The sequence below is a fragment of the Gasterosteus aculeatus genome, chromosome 11 (genome assembly GCF_964276395.1).
Source record: "Gasterosteus aculeatus chromosome 11, fGasAcu3.hap1.1, whole genome shotgun sequence".
Lineage (NCBI taxonomy): Eukaryota > Metazoa > Chordata > Actinopteri > Perciformes > Gasterosteidae > Gasterosteus > Gasterosteus aculeatus.
Window position 1 is genome coordinate 16,246,976 of NC_135699.1, and position 16,160 is coordinate 16,263,135.

The window sequence follows — 16,160 nt, forward strand, 5'->3', positions numbered from 1 at the left end:
TCTGATGTCATCCGTGTGTTCAAATCAACGGAGCCCCTCCGGGTCACATGTATTAATCAATCAGTCCAGACGTGAGGCTCCTTTAAATCAGCCTGCTGAAGACAATTTCTCCCCGTTTGCTTTGGTGCAGATCTTCTCGCTCTCGTACAGAACTAAACCCCATAATCCCTAAATGTAAAACTTACATTTTTTTAAAAAAAAAGCCACTTAGAAAAACTCAGAAACTTAGAACTCACAAACTAAGAGACAAATACCTGCTGTTCTGAATGTGTCCCCCCCCCCCTCATACTGTTGGAACGGTGCCACCTGCTGACCGGCGGCAGCGTTACAGGGATCCGACGCGTGACGCCGGCTGCCGCTCCGAATATTTTGCATCATTTTTTTAATGACATAAAGTCATTAAAATGTGTCAAAATATAAATGTGTGCTTCTCATTGTCCTGTGGCGTCGCATCACTGAAGGTGTGTTTATCAGTGCTTTGGTCAACATGAGTGGCGCTGCCCCCCCTCGCCGCCCCCCCCCCCCCCCCCCCACACATGCTGATATCAACCTGAATAACAATCTCCTTTGTCTCTTGTTCTCACCCCCCCCCCCCCCCCCCCCTAAACCCCCCCACACCCACTACCCGTTTCTTCCGGCACTCGTTCCTGCGGTCGACCTCGCCCACCCCGCCTGTGATCTCATGCCATCCTGCAACCCCCCCCCTCACCCCCGCCTCAACATCCTGCCCTCCCGCTGTGCCGCTGCAGCAGTGAGCGACCTGTCCGTGTCCCCGAGGGAGGGAGCGACTCCCATCTGCCCCCTTTAAAAAAAAACTTTTAGCATCTTCACTCACATCTGCAACATTCTCCACCAAACCCCGGCCTGTGTATGTGTGCGTGTGTGTGCGTGCACGTGTATGTGTGTGCGTGTGTGTGTGTGTGTGTGTGTGTGTGTGTGAGCGCGGGCGTGTTTGACTGCAGTGGGAAGGGAAGGTGATGCTGGGGGGGGACAGTGGCCAGCCAATTTTACAACATTAATTTTTCATGATTTTCCCTTTTGATCCCTGCAAACCTCCACGCCTCACCTCCTCTCCCCCCACAACTCCTCTCCCCCCCTCACCTCCTCCCCCCTCCCCTCCTCTCTCCCGTGTCCCCGCTCCACCTGAAGGCCTTGGGGACCAACAGCACCGGTGGCAGTATTGATCCGATCCTCTCCAGTATCAAAACGGGACTTTTCTCGGGCCGAGTGGCCTCTCCTGCGGCAGCGTTTGCCCCCGGCCTGAGGAAGTACCCCCAGGAGGGAGCAAAGCCCCCCCTGTCGCCCTCCTCCAGCCAAGCCAAGGCCCTGCTGGTGAGCCTGTCCGCCTCCGGGCTGAGCGCCGAGGCGCTGCTCCTCTCCTCCACCCTCCGCCATCGCCGCCTTCTACGTGAGCAGCGAGCATCCTCCCTGCCGCTGCCCAGCAGCCGGTCCTCCCCCGGCACCCCCACCGCCTCGTCCCCCACCTCCTCCTCTTCACCCACCACCCCGACTCCTTCCCTCTCCCCCTCCTCTCCCACCGCTTTGGCTTCCCTCTCCCCCGCAGCCCCCAAACCCAGCGGTTGTAGCTCCAGCCTCAACAGCAGCAAGGAGGGGGGCAGCGAGCGCGTGAAGACGGGCCTCGCCTCTGGGAGCTCTCGCTGATGACGAGGAGGAGGACGAGGAGGACACGGGAGGATTCAAGCACCATCGCATCATGAACCATAAGGAGGCAAATGATGAGAAATCTACATTATGGGACATTCAGCTTATTTTTCTTCTTGTTTTCTCCTCTTTCTTTCTACTTTCGGCCTCCAGTTTTCACATTTTCACGGCAAGGACTCACAAACTATAAACAAAGTCACAAGTTTCCTACTCTGATCCGACTCCTCTGCAGTCCCCCCCCCCCCCCCCCACGCCGCCATACTGCCTGTTTGCCAGATAGCGAGTGCACAAAGGCCCCCCCCCTCCTGCCGGCTGATGCGGTCCGGCTGGATTTAGTAGCAGCCTCCTGTAGCCCAGCAGGGTCCTCGTAGGAGTGGACGTCGCGTCTGGACTGTGACTTTTATCAGAGCTGCAATAATCGCCAAGTGAGTCCGGTGGTCGTGTGTGTTCAGGTTAATTATTGCTCTCGCTCACCTGCGTCACCCGACCGACAAAACCCAAACAAACACATCCGGAGCAGATCGAGGTGATGATTGTGGCTTCACGCTGTTTGTGTCAAAAGGGCATTTGTGGCTTTTCTGGCACCACGGGTGTTTTAAACTGAACTGGTGCTATATTTTCTCCCCCCGTTTGTACACACCGAGGAAAGAGTTAAACCTGCGCTTTGTGTCACCGCTACATTCACATGAATATTCACACAAAGTCCAGGATCAACCGCAGGAAGTGCACGACTTTAAGGCGATAGCGGACTCACAAAAGCACATCGTAGGGAGCAGCGTCATTGCAGCACATTTGTATTTGTAACATTTGTATTTGTAACGGGACCGGGAGGACGAATGCGAGCGGGGCAGCAGCTGCAGAGGCGTGTTGAACTCCTCTATATGTGTATTAACTAGTTAATTATGACAATCAGGATGTTTCCGCTGGCGCTTTGAGCACCTGGCATCACAAACCTTCCCAAAGACTCAAGCACACACACACACACGCACACACAGTGATGAATAGCACACACAAACTGTCACGCATTCTGAAGCCAAGGCTCGACTAGTATTCTGTTTGGTGGTTTTGTGTCTGTGGAAGTAGAGCACTCGCACATCGAGTGGTTTCCTTTGAGGTCTTTGTCTCGTTTGATCCTCAAGGTTGCTCTGATGGCGAAGTTGCTTCCGAAGTATTTAGCAATTTGCAGGTCTCATTGTAAATTGTAACACCTGCTTTGAACAGGAAGAAATATATGTCTTTCACTGCGGTGAACTGACTGCACTTGAACATCTTTGGCGCCGTCTCAACCCTTCTGCGTCGTTTGACACATTAACAAAGTTAATCAGCATCTATTCAGACACACTTTGTCTCCTGAAGGACCTGATTAAAATACATAGAAAGAAAGCACAGTTTCTGAGCAAACAATTGGCCCTTCTCCTCTAATCTTGCTCTTGGTAATCTGCCTAAATATAACGAGCACAAAGCTAAAAACGTTCCTTTGAGGAGGAAGAAAACTAAACTACTTAAAATACTGAGTGTTAGATTCCCCCCGTTTGGTTTTATTACCTGCACGTTGAAACATTAATGAATGTGAGGCCTTTGCTGTGTGAGCTTTCACTATCTGTAGCACATGAAAGGCCTGTGAGGGCAAACCCGGCCCGAGGAACCGTTTTGCAGCTCCCGGCCCTGCGGACGTGAGGGGGTTTAACGCGTCACAGACGGAGCGGTTTATTTATTTTTATGGCTGTTCCCCGTGAAATGGATTCTTTGTGGCATTGAGATGGAAACATGTGAGAGAGGGGATGAGTTTGAAGGCTCCTTTAATAATCTCCGGTCCGACCTCTGATCCTCCCACTTAGCTCTGGAGTCTAAGAGGCCCCCGTGTGAACGGTGCCATGTGTAATTATCACATGCAACTCCTGTTTGTCTGCAAGCACCTGTAACCATGCCCCCCCCAGTGCCTCAAAGACTTCTACCCCAGGTCCATCCGCGTGTTCAGCAGGAGCACTTTTGCCCAAAGAAGGAGGCTTTGCCCCCCCTTTTTTTTTTTTTTAAACGACTACTTGAAAGGCGGCCGGCGTGCGAGTGACTGAACACTTTTCGGCCGCCGTCCGGGTCGCCCCCCCCCCCTCTTCTCCCCCCCGGTTTCATATTGAGTGAAGTGAAATGAAAGAGATTCACCTCCTCATGCTGTTTCACACTCAAATCCATAAAACTCTCCCAGTTGAATCTGCTGCATTTGCGTCTGGAGGAAGTGGTCACGCTCTGCTGCCCCCCCCCCCGGGTTAAAACGTGAGATGGAACCATAATTGCGTGACCGTGCTCTCTGGAATGATTTTTTTATTTTCATTGAGTGTCCGGAGGCCTCTGAGGCCACGTCGCCCCCCCCCCTCAATCAGAAAAACTCATGCAAACTTGAAGTGAAACGTAGAAGAAATATACATATATAAATATATCTAAGTGAGATGTTTGTGTATGATATTATAATTGTGAAGAAAAGTGTGAAATATATATAGTCTTAGATTAAATTATATACTGTAAAATGTCATCATCTCTTCAGTTTTATATATTAGTGACCCTTTTGTACAGATGTTTTTCTTTTTTAATTCATTGAGAGAGATATTACATTTCACACTGAGATTATTTATTCATAAGCGGAACATTTTTATATTTGTTTAAGAGTATCTGTATAGATAACAGTTAGCCTCTGTAATATATATATACGCTGAAGTTCATTTTTAAATTTGAGGGTTAGATTTTGGGGAAATGCTCGTTCAGCTCGTCTGCGCCTTTGCCTCCTTAAGTGAACTACTCAGGTGTGAGGAGCCGGACCAGCGCCTGCGCTTTATTTTGCTACTATCCTTCTCATTTCAAGGGTTGTTTTTTTTTCTTATTTTATTTGTGCTTGTGATTCAGCTGGTATCCGTGAGTTGGGAGATGTTGTGGTAACTGCTGTGAAAGGCGAGTTCAGGGGCCCAGAAGGCTTCGCATGGAGCCTCGCTGCTTTGACCAGAAGTTTAATTCCCCTCCTCCTGCGACGTGAACGAAAAACCATTCAGAGGCAAAAGGTGGACGGAAGAGATGCATTATGGGGCTTTAAGTAGCCGCTAAGCTAAACCGCGGGAGTCGTCAACGAGGGAATCGCGTGTAGTTGTGTGAAGTCAACGTTTTATCTCTTCCTGTTTTTGTTCCCCATTTTATTTCTAAAGGACCAACCTGCATTCTATCGTATGTATATGAGATTTTTACATGAATGTGTGGATGTTCAAAAATTCTTGGCATCAAAAAGTAGAAAAACAAAATTGACTTGTAAATAGGCCGAGTCATTCCTAGCGAGTTCGACCAATTGTTATGTCCAAAAAAAGATGTTTTATTAATTCACTACGACGATGGGTTCAAAGGTATTTACCAACATTGCATGTATAGTCTCAAGCAATCGCACGGTGCAGTCGAGAAGAAGAAGAAGAAGAAGAAAAAAAAATAAAAGTCTACATGTTTTCTCCACAAAAAAAAATGAGCGAAGAGCGAAGCGGTTCTGTGTGTCCCGCTCAGTACGAGGTGTTACTTGGGTGGTCCTGCGCGGATCCACACGCATGTTCAGTCCCACTGCGGCGTTGTGTGACGTGAAGGGTCCTTTAGTGCTGCAGAGACGACTCCAGCCGAGCGATTCTCCCGTGTGTAGAGTAGTGTGACATAAGAACAAAAACAATACAGAAAATAGATCTATAACATAATGATATATAAATTTAAAAAGCCTACTGATACTGGAGATACTAATTTATCAGTGTGGATGATATTCTGTGAGAAATGTGTGTTTTTCCCGTGAGAAGACAGTCGGCAGTTCAGCCTGCCTTCTTTTGTACATAACTTGCTGTGATTGTGTGTCCAATAAAGTGCAGCTCTCTTGTACAGTGGTGGCGTCTGATCTTGATTCGTCACGACCCCTTTGTGTGTTCAGGGAATGAGCGTTTGAGGCGAAATGAATGTTGATCAAAACTCTCGTACAAACACACACAGGTACATGGAAAGGGATTTTGGTTTTAATCCCTCAACATGATACAACTCTGCAGATTGAAAGCGTCCAAAAGGCGTCACAGGGACACATGGGGAGGACTCGTAATCCGAATGGTTTTAGCATTTAAAAAATATAAAATTGTTCCAACTTCAAGTTCTATTTACACGGCAAAGACTCGTACAGAAACGTACACACCGCCGTACATCTTTTTGGCACAGCGCATATATACATTTTAACGGACACAGTTGGAACAGTAGTGGCTCAAGTGTCCTGGCGCGGCGGCGGCGGCCTGCGACCATCTGTGCGCCGGTACGGCGTGTTCCTCAGATCTGAAGGCAGAGAGGAGAGCATCAAAACCTGCTGCAGCCTTTTTTGTCTCCAACACGCCGCATTGTGTGTGTGTGTGTGTGGGGGGGGGGAGGGGCTACCGTACCTGTGATGATGTCCTCCAGAGCGCCGTCCTTCCCCTCGCGCACCTGAGGCTTCACCTGCCTCTTCTTCAGTTCCGCTATCAGGTCCATCTTCGGCATCATGGGCCCCTGGCCGAAAGAAAGGCGCGTCGCAGGTTTATTTTGTCTGAACTTTACAATAAAACGTAAACCATTAAAAGGTGCAACCCTTTCTTATGGGGGGGGTTAAATCTCTCTCTCACCTTTTGGCCCACGGCCTTGCTTGGAGAGCTCGGTGGCCCCTTTTCCTCGCTGCTCACACTCTCCATCTTCTTTTTCTGCTCAATCTGTTGTTGCGCCGCCTGTGTGCAGTTTGGGAATCAACTAATTAACACCCAAGTCAAAGATTGTGACGGATAACTACCAGAAACCAACAGCGAGGCCTCACCTTATAGGCCTTTATCAAGCGGCCAAACGGCGGGAAGAACATGGACGGCTGCGTGGTTTTGGGGTTTTCGCCGAAATACTCCACCGCGGAGCCGTACGCCTCCTGTGAAGGGGGGGGGGGGGTGTCAGAGGTCTAAAAACTACGCAATGAGGGACAAGAGCGGGAACGAGACGCTGAGTCCCCGGCTGACCTGGGCCGTCTTGCTGTCTTTGATCAACGTCTCCAGCTGCTCGCTGTTGGTCTTGATGAAATCCCTCAACACGGGGCTGTCGTCCTGCTCCGCAAACTCCTTTTGGGTCATTTCCATTCCCCGCTCTAACGAGCGGATGTCCTGCAGGATGCCGTCCAGCGACACTGGCAAAGAAACAAGCGAGTTCAGTAATGATGCCGGTTTGAATCACGGGCGGCGTAGCTGCCGGGCTGCTGGTGGGAAAGTACCGAGCGCGGCCTTGTCAACGAAGTGGATCTCCGTGTGGAAGTTGGCCAGGTCGGGGTATTTCTCCTGGACGATGCTGGTGATGAAGTGAAGAAGCGTCTGCGAGCGGTCCGTGGACTTTGTCTCCAACAGCTGGAAAGGGGGTTTATTTAGTTATTACAAGGCTTGCAAGTGACTTCGCCCTCGGTGAATCTGCGTGCGCTAACGTTAGCTACCGTTTCGCTAATGGTCGCACCAGACCAAGCAACGCTGTGGAGAATTTCAAAGGGTAACGTGGAAAGAGTAAATGAAGAAAGAAAAAGGGGGCACTTACAAGGTCGAGACTCTGCAGCCGGAAGCCGTACGCTGCTCCCCTCTTGCTGCTGTTCATGTAGTTCCCGAAGGCGAGGACGATCTGAAAGGAAGCGCGTGAGAGGACCTTTGCAAAAAGCCACACATTTCAAAAGCGAACTCAGAATGTCTCCTCTTCTTCTTCTCCTCACCTCTAGGATCTTTTTCAGTTTGGTTGAAGACTTGATGGACATGGACGCCGCGATGATGGAGTTCAGTTGCTGCGGATGAAGTAAAAAAAAAAAAAAAAACAGAATCAGTGCGTCTGTTGAAGAGCTCGCGTGGGAAGTCGGGGAGCTTTTCGGCGAACCGACCGGCTGCAGGCGTTTCACCGTGTCCGGGAAGTTGCCCATGAAGGTGAAAGTGTTTATCCGCTGCTTCAGACGGGGGATCTTCCCAAAGCGTAAGACGAACTGATCCTCGTCGGTCAGCTCCTCCAGCGGGCGGCCATCTTTCTCATAGTTTACCAGCAGCTTCATCTCATAGTCTGACGGAATGAAGGGCACGAGTATTTCCAGGAGGTCGATGGACAGAGACTTCTGGTCGTACCTGAAGTCGAAATAGCAGGGGTGTAGGGGAGGGGGGGTCACAGCGGTCAGTGCACGAGGGCGAAGGGGCGGAGGAACAACACGACAGGTTCCCAGAGAAGCACCTACGTCTCTATGGCGGTGCAGATGGCGGACGGGTTCATTCCCCCCTTGCGTAGACTGATGGACAGATTCTTCGCCTTGTTGGCTTCGATCAAGGACAACTTGCTGGGGGCCTTCTGGACCACCTTCTTCTTGATGTTAGACACGTCTGTTGTGTTTCCCTGGGCCCTGGTCTTAAAGTGTTCCGCAAACATGTCCATGTTCAACTCCTGGTGAGAGACAGGGTTAAAAAAGGGGGGTTTCCACACTGCAGTTTTCGTATAAACTGTGTTGGGGGCGAGTGGAAAGAAAAAGAAAGGCTGCACGTTCTTACATCTAAGACCTTCTCGTCATCGAGGTCGTTGAAAACGGTTCCTGTCACTTGGTTGGGCTTCAAGGCCTGCCAGTTCAACAGCGGCATCCTGAACTTGGTCTGAATGGGCTTCTTGGTCTTCACCGCTGAGGAAACAAAGAAAGTCAGTAAAATGTTCACTGCTTCAACTCGGTTTTAACGCTTCTCTTCTCTCAGCTTCACCTGATTGAGGGTTTGCTGCTCCAGGCGGGGGAGGCGGACCACCACCAGGTGGAGGGGGTGGTGGTGGGGGTCCAGAACCAGGCGGGGGCGGAGCTGGTGGTGGTCCAGAGCCAGGCATGGGAGGCGCGGGTGGTGGACCTCCAAGATGAGGCAGAGGAGGAGGAGGAGGAGGAGGAGGTGGGGGCACGCCGCCGCAACCTCCTGGGGGAGGAGGCGGTGGTGGAGGTGGAGGAGGAGAGGCCACCCCCTCTGGACCACCGGCAAGAGCTGGTGGAGTGGCAGAAGCAGGGGGGGCCGCATCGGGGGCCGTGGCCTGGACGTACTCCACCACCGTGACGGGCACCACCTGGATGTCCAGACCTCCGGAGGGGCTGCGGCCCAGGCGGATCAGGCCCTTGTCCTGCAGCTCCTTGACCTTCTGCTCCAGCTCCGAGGAGGTCGCAGGGGCGGAGGTGCTCAGGCGCTCCCTGTCCTTCTCCCGCTCCCGGTCCAGCTCCCGCTCCCGCTCCCTCTGCTGCAAAGCGCCGACCTGGGAGCAGGAGTCCCGCAGGCTCTCCTGTCGGACACAAAGATGGTTATGTTATTTTTGTGTTTAGCGTTGCTGACACCAGGGGCAGTAAGCGCCAGATGAAGCACTTCAGCGCTCAGGGGAAACGGTAGAAGGTGGAAGGTGTGTTAATGTCACGTGACCCACCAGGAAGGGATGACGAGAGGCAGCACGATGAATTAATGTAATGCAAATAACATAATTTGACATGATGATCATTTTAAAACAACACTGGCAACATCCTGGTGATGCTGCAGCAAAAGTCACTTCATTAAGATTCATTCTCATGTCTGGAAAAATGTCAACCAGGTCAAATGATGGTTGGGAGATTTCAGTATGAACATTGTCTTCCCCCGGAGGTCATTTCGATCATTCATCTTTATTATTTCATATCGAGGATGATTAGATTTTACTTTCATGTTAAGATTATTAAAATAGAGTGAACTGCCGCTCTGACCTCGGATCCCTGGGAGAAGGCTTCACCTTGCGCTGATGCTTAATCCTTATTACACAGTGTAAATGTCATGGACGCAGCTCTTACTTTGAGCAGCTCCGTCTCCTTGGTGGCCTGCATGAGCTGAGTCTCGAGCTCGGACATCCTCTCCGCAGTCTGACTCTCAATCTCCTGAAGCCGAGCGCTCAGCTGCAACACAGACAACACGGACTCAATAACCCCAAACGGCGCTGTCGAAGTGACGGCCCACGGGCCTCCGCCTCTCCCTCCGTGTCCCCGTTCCTCGGCTGACCTGCACGTTGTGCTCCTGCAGCTCGTCCACGTGCTCCATCACCCCTCCTCTGTTCTCAGCGTCCTCCAGCAGGGCTCCCACGTCCAGCACGTTGTCCAGGTAGGCCTGGATCTGCACCTGCAGCTTCTCGCTCTCCGTTTGCTTCAGACGCTAATACACACACATTAACGACATATTACAGCTGTTAATAAGCATGACCTGTTGTCATGTTTGATGTGCATCCAACAAGCAAGTAAGTAATCAAGCGGAAAATTCCATCAGCATTTAATTGAAATGTAACTAACTCGTCAGACGACACGAGGGAAAAGAATCTGAATGGAATTGGAAATGTATTTCATGTACTTATGAAGTAGCGGAAACAAGTTGCTTCATTTAAAGAGCAACGATGCCGTTTGAGTTGCGTTCCACGCCGCCTTCGTCCGACCTCTCAGCCGCTAAATGCTTCACGCGCCGTCCTCGGCGACCGCTGCGATATTGACGCACACTCACCCCGAGGTACTTGTCCAGCCCGTGGTTAGTGAACTCGAACTGCAGATGAACGCGGAAGTTCATGTTCTCCACTGAATGCACCACGATGTTTATGAACTGCATGCAAGCCACCTGGACACAGAGGCAATCGACCGTTAAAGTGTCCCGATACTCGCCGGCCGGCGTGAAGGGAAACACTCTGCGGACGAACCATGAAGTCGATGTTGCTGTCGTCGTTGATGAAGTACTCCATCAACTTCTCGAAGCGGTTCCTCTCTCTGCTGACCTGCGAAAGAAAAGGTTGCCCTTCTGAATATGAAGTTCCCGGAACGACGGTCGGGGACGGCGGCGGCGAAGGATTCAAACCTCGAAAAACTATTCTCACCTCTTTGAAGTTGTCGAACGCAGACAGAATGATGTCGTGTCCGCCTCTCACCAGACACACGGCGGCCAGCAGCTCCAGCACGAGGGCTTTGGTCCTGTAGCGGCACGGCAGCGGTTAGACGCCGTTACAGGCAGACACGCGCACCTTGTCTCACACACACACACACAGGTGCACTCACCTGGGATTCCTGCTGTTGAGGCTGAGGGTGATCTCGTTCACACAGCGCGGGTGGGTCATCACCAGGTTGAAGCCGGACTGAGAGGAAGCAGGATGATGTTCAGCCGATGACATGAGAGGAAGTATAACGTATTCGTATTAATAAGCCTGATTTCACGACTCTTACCTGGTAGTTCATGATGGCTCGCAGGCACATGATGCACACGTGCACGTCGTCCCTCTGGTTGTACGAATGGGACTTCTTGTGCATCTTGTTGGTCAGAGTGGAGCTTATTCTGCAGAGGGATAACAAACATACAACAGGTCAAGGCCCAGAGTCGGCCAATGGGGATTGTTTTCTTTTGGGCCTCCGATGCGTGGGAGGTAAAGGTACGATACTACTGCTCGGATCGCGACATCGAGGTGTTATAAAGAGGAAACGGAGCAAATGCGCCGGTGACGTGCAAAAAGAAAGAAGCACGCGGTTCTGTCCCTCCGCTGCTCCCCACTTCTGCCTCGCATGACTCGCTTTTCTCACCAGCTCAAAGTTCCTCATAAATGCTACTCGTGTCACTACTGTGAACCAACACCTCATCGTATCGTCTGCAGACATCTCTGGCTCGTTGAGCGTCGCTCGGAAATGGAGCTTCTCACCTTATGGTCAGAGCTCGAGCGGCTCTGCTCATCCCGTGTGACGGGGAGCCTGCGGAGCTTTTGGTCAAGTCCTCCATCGACCGGTCGGCCAGTTTCCCTCTCTCCGGCAGGGAGCCGCCGTTCTCAACGCCGTCCGCATCGAACCTGCAGAGTTCACACGCGTCAACGGGTGGCGCCGGGCGGCCTAAGAGCGCCGCGGGGTGCCCGGGAGAGTCGGTACTCACGAGACGTCGCTCTGAGCGTGGGACAGGTACTCCAGCAGGATGTCCAGGCCTTTGTTCTGCTCGTTGAGAAACTCTTGAGCCCACCTTCAAAAAGACATTTTGTAACCATAGATTCTGTGCTCAGATTGGATTTAAAATCGAGAAAGAAGAAGTAACACAATGTTGCTGTTTTAAAAGCTTCTAAACCCCACTCTTGCTCAATACGGTGTACGTCTGTGTGTGTGTGTGTGAGAGTGAGAGACCAGTAGCTTGTGGTAGCTAACGTTAGCGTACTTCTTGTTACGAGTCTGCTTTCTTTGTTACCGTTGCGCTACATTTAAATCTGTCCTCCCGGTGTTGTGGCTTGTTGATAGAAGGTGTTCAGTCACAGCGGTGACTCCGATAATAGTAAACTATCTGCTTTCCTCCACACGTGCAAATGAATCTGCTTCACAGAGGATTCTGGATGCAACAGGTATTTATTTCTGCTTCGCTGCATTTGACCTACTTTGTTTGGGGAAGTACTGAATATGAGAATATACAGGAGGCTATTATGGGTTAACGCTACCCTGCCTGGCCGCTGTAGAGCAACGAGTACGTGTCACACAACTCCATTTGTTACCCGATGTGGTTTGTGCGAAGCGATATCTCCAGATCCCGGAGGACCTGAGTGGCCTCTTGGATCCTTTTCTTCAGCTGAAGGAGGAGCAGAAGAAGAAGAAGTGGGAGTCAAGGCAATGCTGCGGCAGATAGAAGCCTGAAGAGGTTGTTGAATAAAACAATGCTGCGCGCTGACCCTGCGGGACACCCCTCCTTGATCCTGGTAGCAGCTCTTGATCTTGGCCAGGTAGATGGAGGGGGGGCTCTTCACCTGGAAACGCTCCTGGGGAAGAAGGATTCACAGGGAAACCGGCTGTTGATGCATCGATTTGATCAGCAGGCGCTGCGAGGCCGCTTAGCAGCATCTCGCGCTATTATTGCCTCCGCAGCAACAAACCGCGCTCTGTTTCCATGGCGACGCCTTCGGTGGCCACCGCAGAGAGAGCGCTTCAGAGTTCTCACCCTTCACCACATGTCCCCTCTTGGTATTTACGTACCGTCACCTCTGCTTTTTATTATTACCATGGTTACTGTTGTTGTGTACAAAGAGGCCTCACCTGGTCACACACTAGTTCCCACTTCTTTTCGTTGTCGTACTGACTCAACAGCTTCAGTTTGTCTGGAGGAAGGTTCATGTAGCTCTGGAAGAGAGAGAGAGAGAAACAAATTGAATCAAATGAACACATATGAACATTAAGGTGAAGGCACATCGTTATTAAATCTTTCCTGCTCATGCGTCAAATATTCAAATCAACCAATCGTCTTTCGCTGGAAGCACAGATGACTAAGCGTTTAAATGTGGCTACGGTTGTCAGTCGGAAATAAATACTTATTATTTATTGCAAAGAAATCATCCAGCTGATCTTTTTTCCACGCGATGATGAAAGTTGAATTTTACACCACTTTAAAAAGAAAGAGACGATCAAACAAACAAAGTAGAAAACAGACAGTTTGACTTGTTTACTGAACCGTGATGATTTTGATGTATATTACTGCAACGATATGGACTTTCCCTGTACGTCACATTAAGTTTCTAAAACCCCCTCACCCCCCACACCAACACCTCCCAGGTGAAGGTTGACTCAACTGTCTGAGGGAAATCTCACGCTGCGTTGCCACCTTCCTCCAATTAAGAAATATTAATTCTGTCGTTGAAATAAAAACATTTAATTACAAAGTTCAGCTGCTTTCTTTCTGTTCCGTTTGTCAACAATTACATTTTTATTAATGTGTTGATTTTATACAATGCTCCTTCACATTTACAACTCTGCTGCAAAGTACACCACCCACTGGCCCTCCACCCAAAACCAAGACCTCCACCTCTGTGATAACGAGGAGACGAGACGAGTCGTTCCTGCTGCCGGGTGTCGCTGCTGAATAAATACCAGAATCACACCTCAAAAGAAGAGATACGAAATGAGAAAACGAGCGGTTGCTGCCGGGGCGTTTCCTCCTGCTTGAGGTAAAGGATGGGTGGGGGTGGCGGGGGGGAGGATGGGGGATGCAGCGTTGTATTTTGCTGAAAGAGGAAGTGAGGTCATACATACTCCCATGTCACGCCGGCGAGGGCGTTGAGACGTGCACGTCTTTTTCCTGCGCGCACGTTTCCTTTCAAAGACGAGGTTTTGTGAACTTTAGTGGAATAGTAATGTGTGAATTTTAACATGAAGAAAGTATTCATGTTAAAAATGTTAGAAAGTGATGGGTTTTAAAATGCACAACTCGTGCACAACGTTTTCACTTACGCTATTTTAGTTTGCAACAATAACAGATTAACATCTACACAAAAATAACTGCTGATGCGAGTCTTAAATTGGGACCGGCTGTCAAGCTAAGCGATGACACCAGAGGGAATTAGAAGAGCAGCCGAAGCAGAATGCTAAAATAATGTAATAAATGCACATTGAATTATGCTCTTTTTTTCCGCTTTGTGTAAAAATCAGAAGCTCCATCGACCTTCCAGCATCTGTTTGCTTTCAGCCCCTGCAGACGTCATGCCGTCCATCCAGAGACAAAACATCGACCCGTCATGTGACACACCGTGGACTTGATATATTTATGATATACTGTAAAACATCCCGTGAAGGTGTAAAACCTGAGTCAAAGTCAAACTTCTGCTCGATGTTAAAGGAGCAGCTGCTGTGTATCAGTTTTAGATCTGTGTTTATGGTCTTTAATGCGATACAGGCAAAGATAAACATCTGAACTTTTTAAAATAAATTCCCTTGTTTTCTGTTTCAACATCAGAAATAACCTGCGTCTGCATCTCTTACACCAAACATTGGGTCTGATGTTTCACTCTTAATGGTTTCTCAAGAGCGTAAGGTTTTCGTAGTTTAAGTGCCGTGATGTAAGACTGTTGAAAGAGGTGGAACATTTGCTTTCCGGTCTTATGGTCTCTGGCATGTAAATATGTTGCTCAACTTCCCCTTGAGGCCAGCCGCCTCAGCGTGCACAACCACCCAGTTTCTAAGCCGACATCCTGAAAAGAACACACACGGAAAGGACGAAGCTCATTGATAACGTTGAATTTATGGTGAAACCGTGACGTTGGCCGGATCTGCCACTGAAGGATGACCTTTGTGCACGATACAATCTGCAGAATCACATTTAAAGGAGATGTTTGGCAACTTTTGGCCCTCTGGATTTAGATTTTCCAAAAGATTGAGGGATAAAACGAGGGAAAAAGACAGTCAGGGTCAATTGTTTTCCGGCCTTGTGAATCACAAGTCCAGCGGTACCAAACACTTGCTACCTGTGATACCTTTTCTTTGTGCCTTTGAATCATATGTATCAATGCATGAGATTCTAAGCCCCAGCTTGCATGTGTAATTCACTCACCAGCACCACGTTGAAGCGCTCCTCCAGCTCGTCCTCCGGAGGCATGGGTAGTTTGGGGGGAGCCGGCTGCTTCTTCTTCTGCAGGGTCGGAGTGGGGTCACTCGTTCCCGGAGCTCCTCCGACCGAGTCTCTGGCCTCTCGGCCCTCAGACGGCTCCTGCTCCAAGCCCCCCGCGGCCACATTCCCCATCACTAATCTCCACAAGTAATCCAGGAGGAAAGCTTTACACGAGCTCTTTTCTCCCAAGAAATCGGTGTATTCCAAAACAGAGGGACAAAAAAGAAAGAGGTCTCTGTGAAGGACAGCAGCAGCAAGCGAGCTTAAACCAAACAAAGTGTTCGGGCCTTCAAGGAGTGGAACATCAAGACTTGATCTACTGACACCGCCTTTGTCCTGAGGACAGGGTGGGTGATGAAGCAAACTTGCGCGTCCTCATTTCTGTCCTCACATCAGCATATTCTCTCTCTCTGCGTTTACAAGTACCTTTGACGATAAGGACACAAGCCTCGCTGGGGTCTGCTGCGCTCTGAGAAAAGCCCCACCTAAGTGGCACTTAGCGGGACACTTGTTGACCGAGAACTCCTCTGGTGAGTGAGTAGACGGGTCTGCGTGTGAAAGGAAGGAGAGGGGAGTGTGACACACTCTGTAACACAAACAGAAACCACAAAAGCAGAAGAGCAACTTCCTGTGCATGATAGCAACGGCAGCCGGGCTGGAGGACAAACATGGTAGCTGATCAGTGTTGGGTGAAAGAAGTAGGAGGATGATGAGAGAAAGAGAGAGATATAAGGTAGCACATAAATGTAGCACATGAATGACATTAAGCAAAAAAAAACAGTTAAATGTTAAATAAATATATGCGACGGTGCAGGTGTAAAATGAGCCAAAGCAAACTTTCTCTCACTTCACCACAAATCCACCTTCACTTAACTGGAGCCAGTCATTCTCGTGAAGCCAGCTTGACTTGCATAATGTAAGGTTTGTTGTGGTTGTTTCCTTCAGGCCAGGTGGATGCGGAGGACAGGTGAGAGGAGCCGCGTTTCTCCAACAGCGTCGCTCTGTGTTTAAAGCCATCTACTGCATGTACCGTGGATGCATTCGGGGCCTCCTCGGAAATTATTACTAACCACTGTTTTG

At 50.0% G+C, this 16,160-nt stretch overlaps 2 protein-coding genes across 5 annotated transcripts in view; one reads left to right on the forward strand and one right to left on the reverse strand.

The window, feature by feature from the left end:
- The window catches only part of srcin1a (SRC kinase signaling inhibitor 1a), a 66,183-nt gene extending 61,995 nt beyond the window's left edge, over window positions 1-4,188 (forward strand). For 2 of the 4 annotated variants that reach the window (XM_078084082.1, XM_078084081.1), the window contains exon 21: window positions 1,150-4,188. In XM_078084082.1, coding sequence (XP_077940208.1) covers window positions 1,150-1,662 — 513 coding nt within the window. In that variant the 3' untranslated portion in view covers window positions 1,663-4,188. The remainder of the gene's footprint in view (window positions 1-1,149) is intronic. The other 2 variants (XM_078084083.1, XM_078084085.1) reach the window with 1 other exon arrangement.
- Window positions 4,189-4,990: 802 nt separating this feature from the next.
- On the reverse strand, window positions 4,991-16,108 carry fmnl1a (formin-like 1a). The gene is made up of 27 exons (XM_040191754.2): window positions 15,955-16,108; window positions 15,507-15,628; window positions 15,024-15,257; window positions 12,740-12,823; window positions 12,379-12,465; window positions 12,205-12,278; window positions 11,604-11,687; window positions 11,380-11,523; window positions 10,913-11,021; window positions 10,748-10,824; window positions 10,570-10,663; window positions 10,396-10,470; window positions 10,206-10,316; window positions 9,717-9,866; window positions 9,512-9,613; window positions 8,424-8,979; window positions 8,223-8,347; window positions 7,916-8,118; window positions 7,574-7,808; window positions 7,412-7,480; window positions 7,243-7,323; window positions 6,932-7,061; window positions 6,684-6,847; window positions 6,494-6,595; window positions 6,309-6,407; window positions 6,090-6,195; window positions 4,991-5,985 (listed from the first exon to the last, which is right to left on the reverse strand). The coding sequence occupies exons 1-27, from the start codon at window positions 15,965-15,967 to the stop codon at window positions 5,918-5,920; spliced, it is 3,498 nt and encodes a 1,165-aa protein (XP_040047688.2). The 5' UTR covers window positions 15,968-16,108; the 3' UTR covers window positions 4,991-5,917.
- Between the last annotated feature and the right edge of the window lie 52 nt (window positions 16,109-16,160).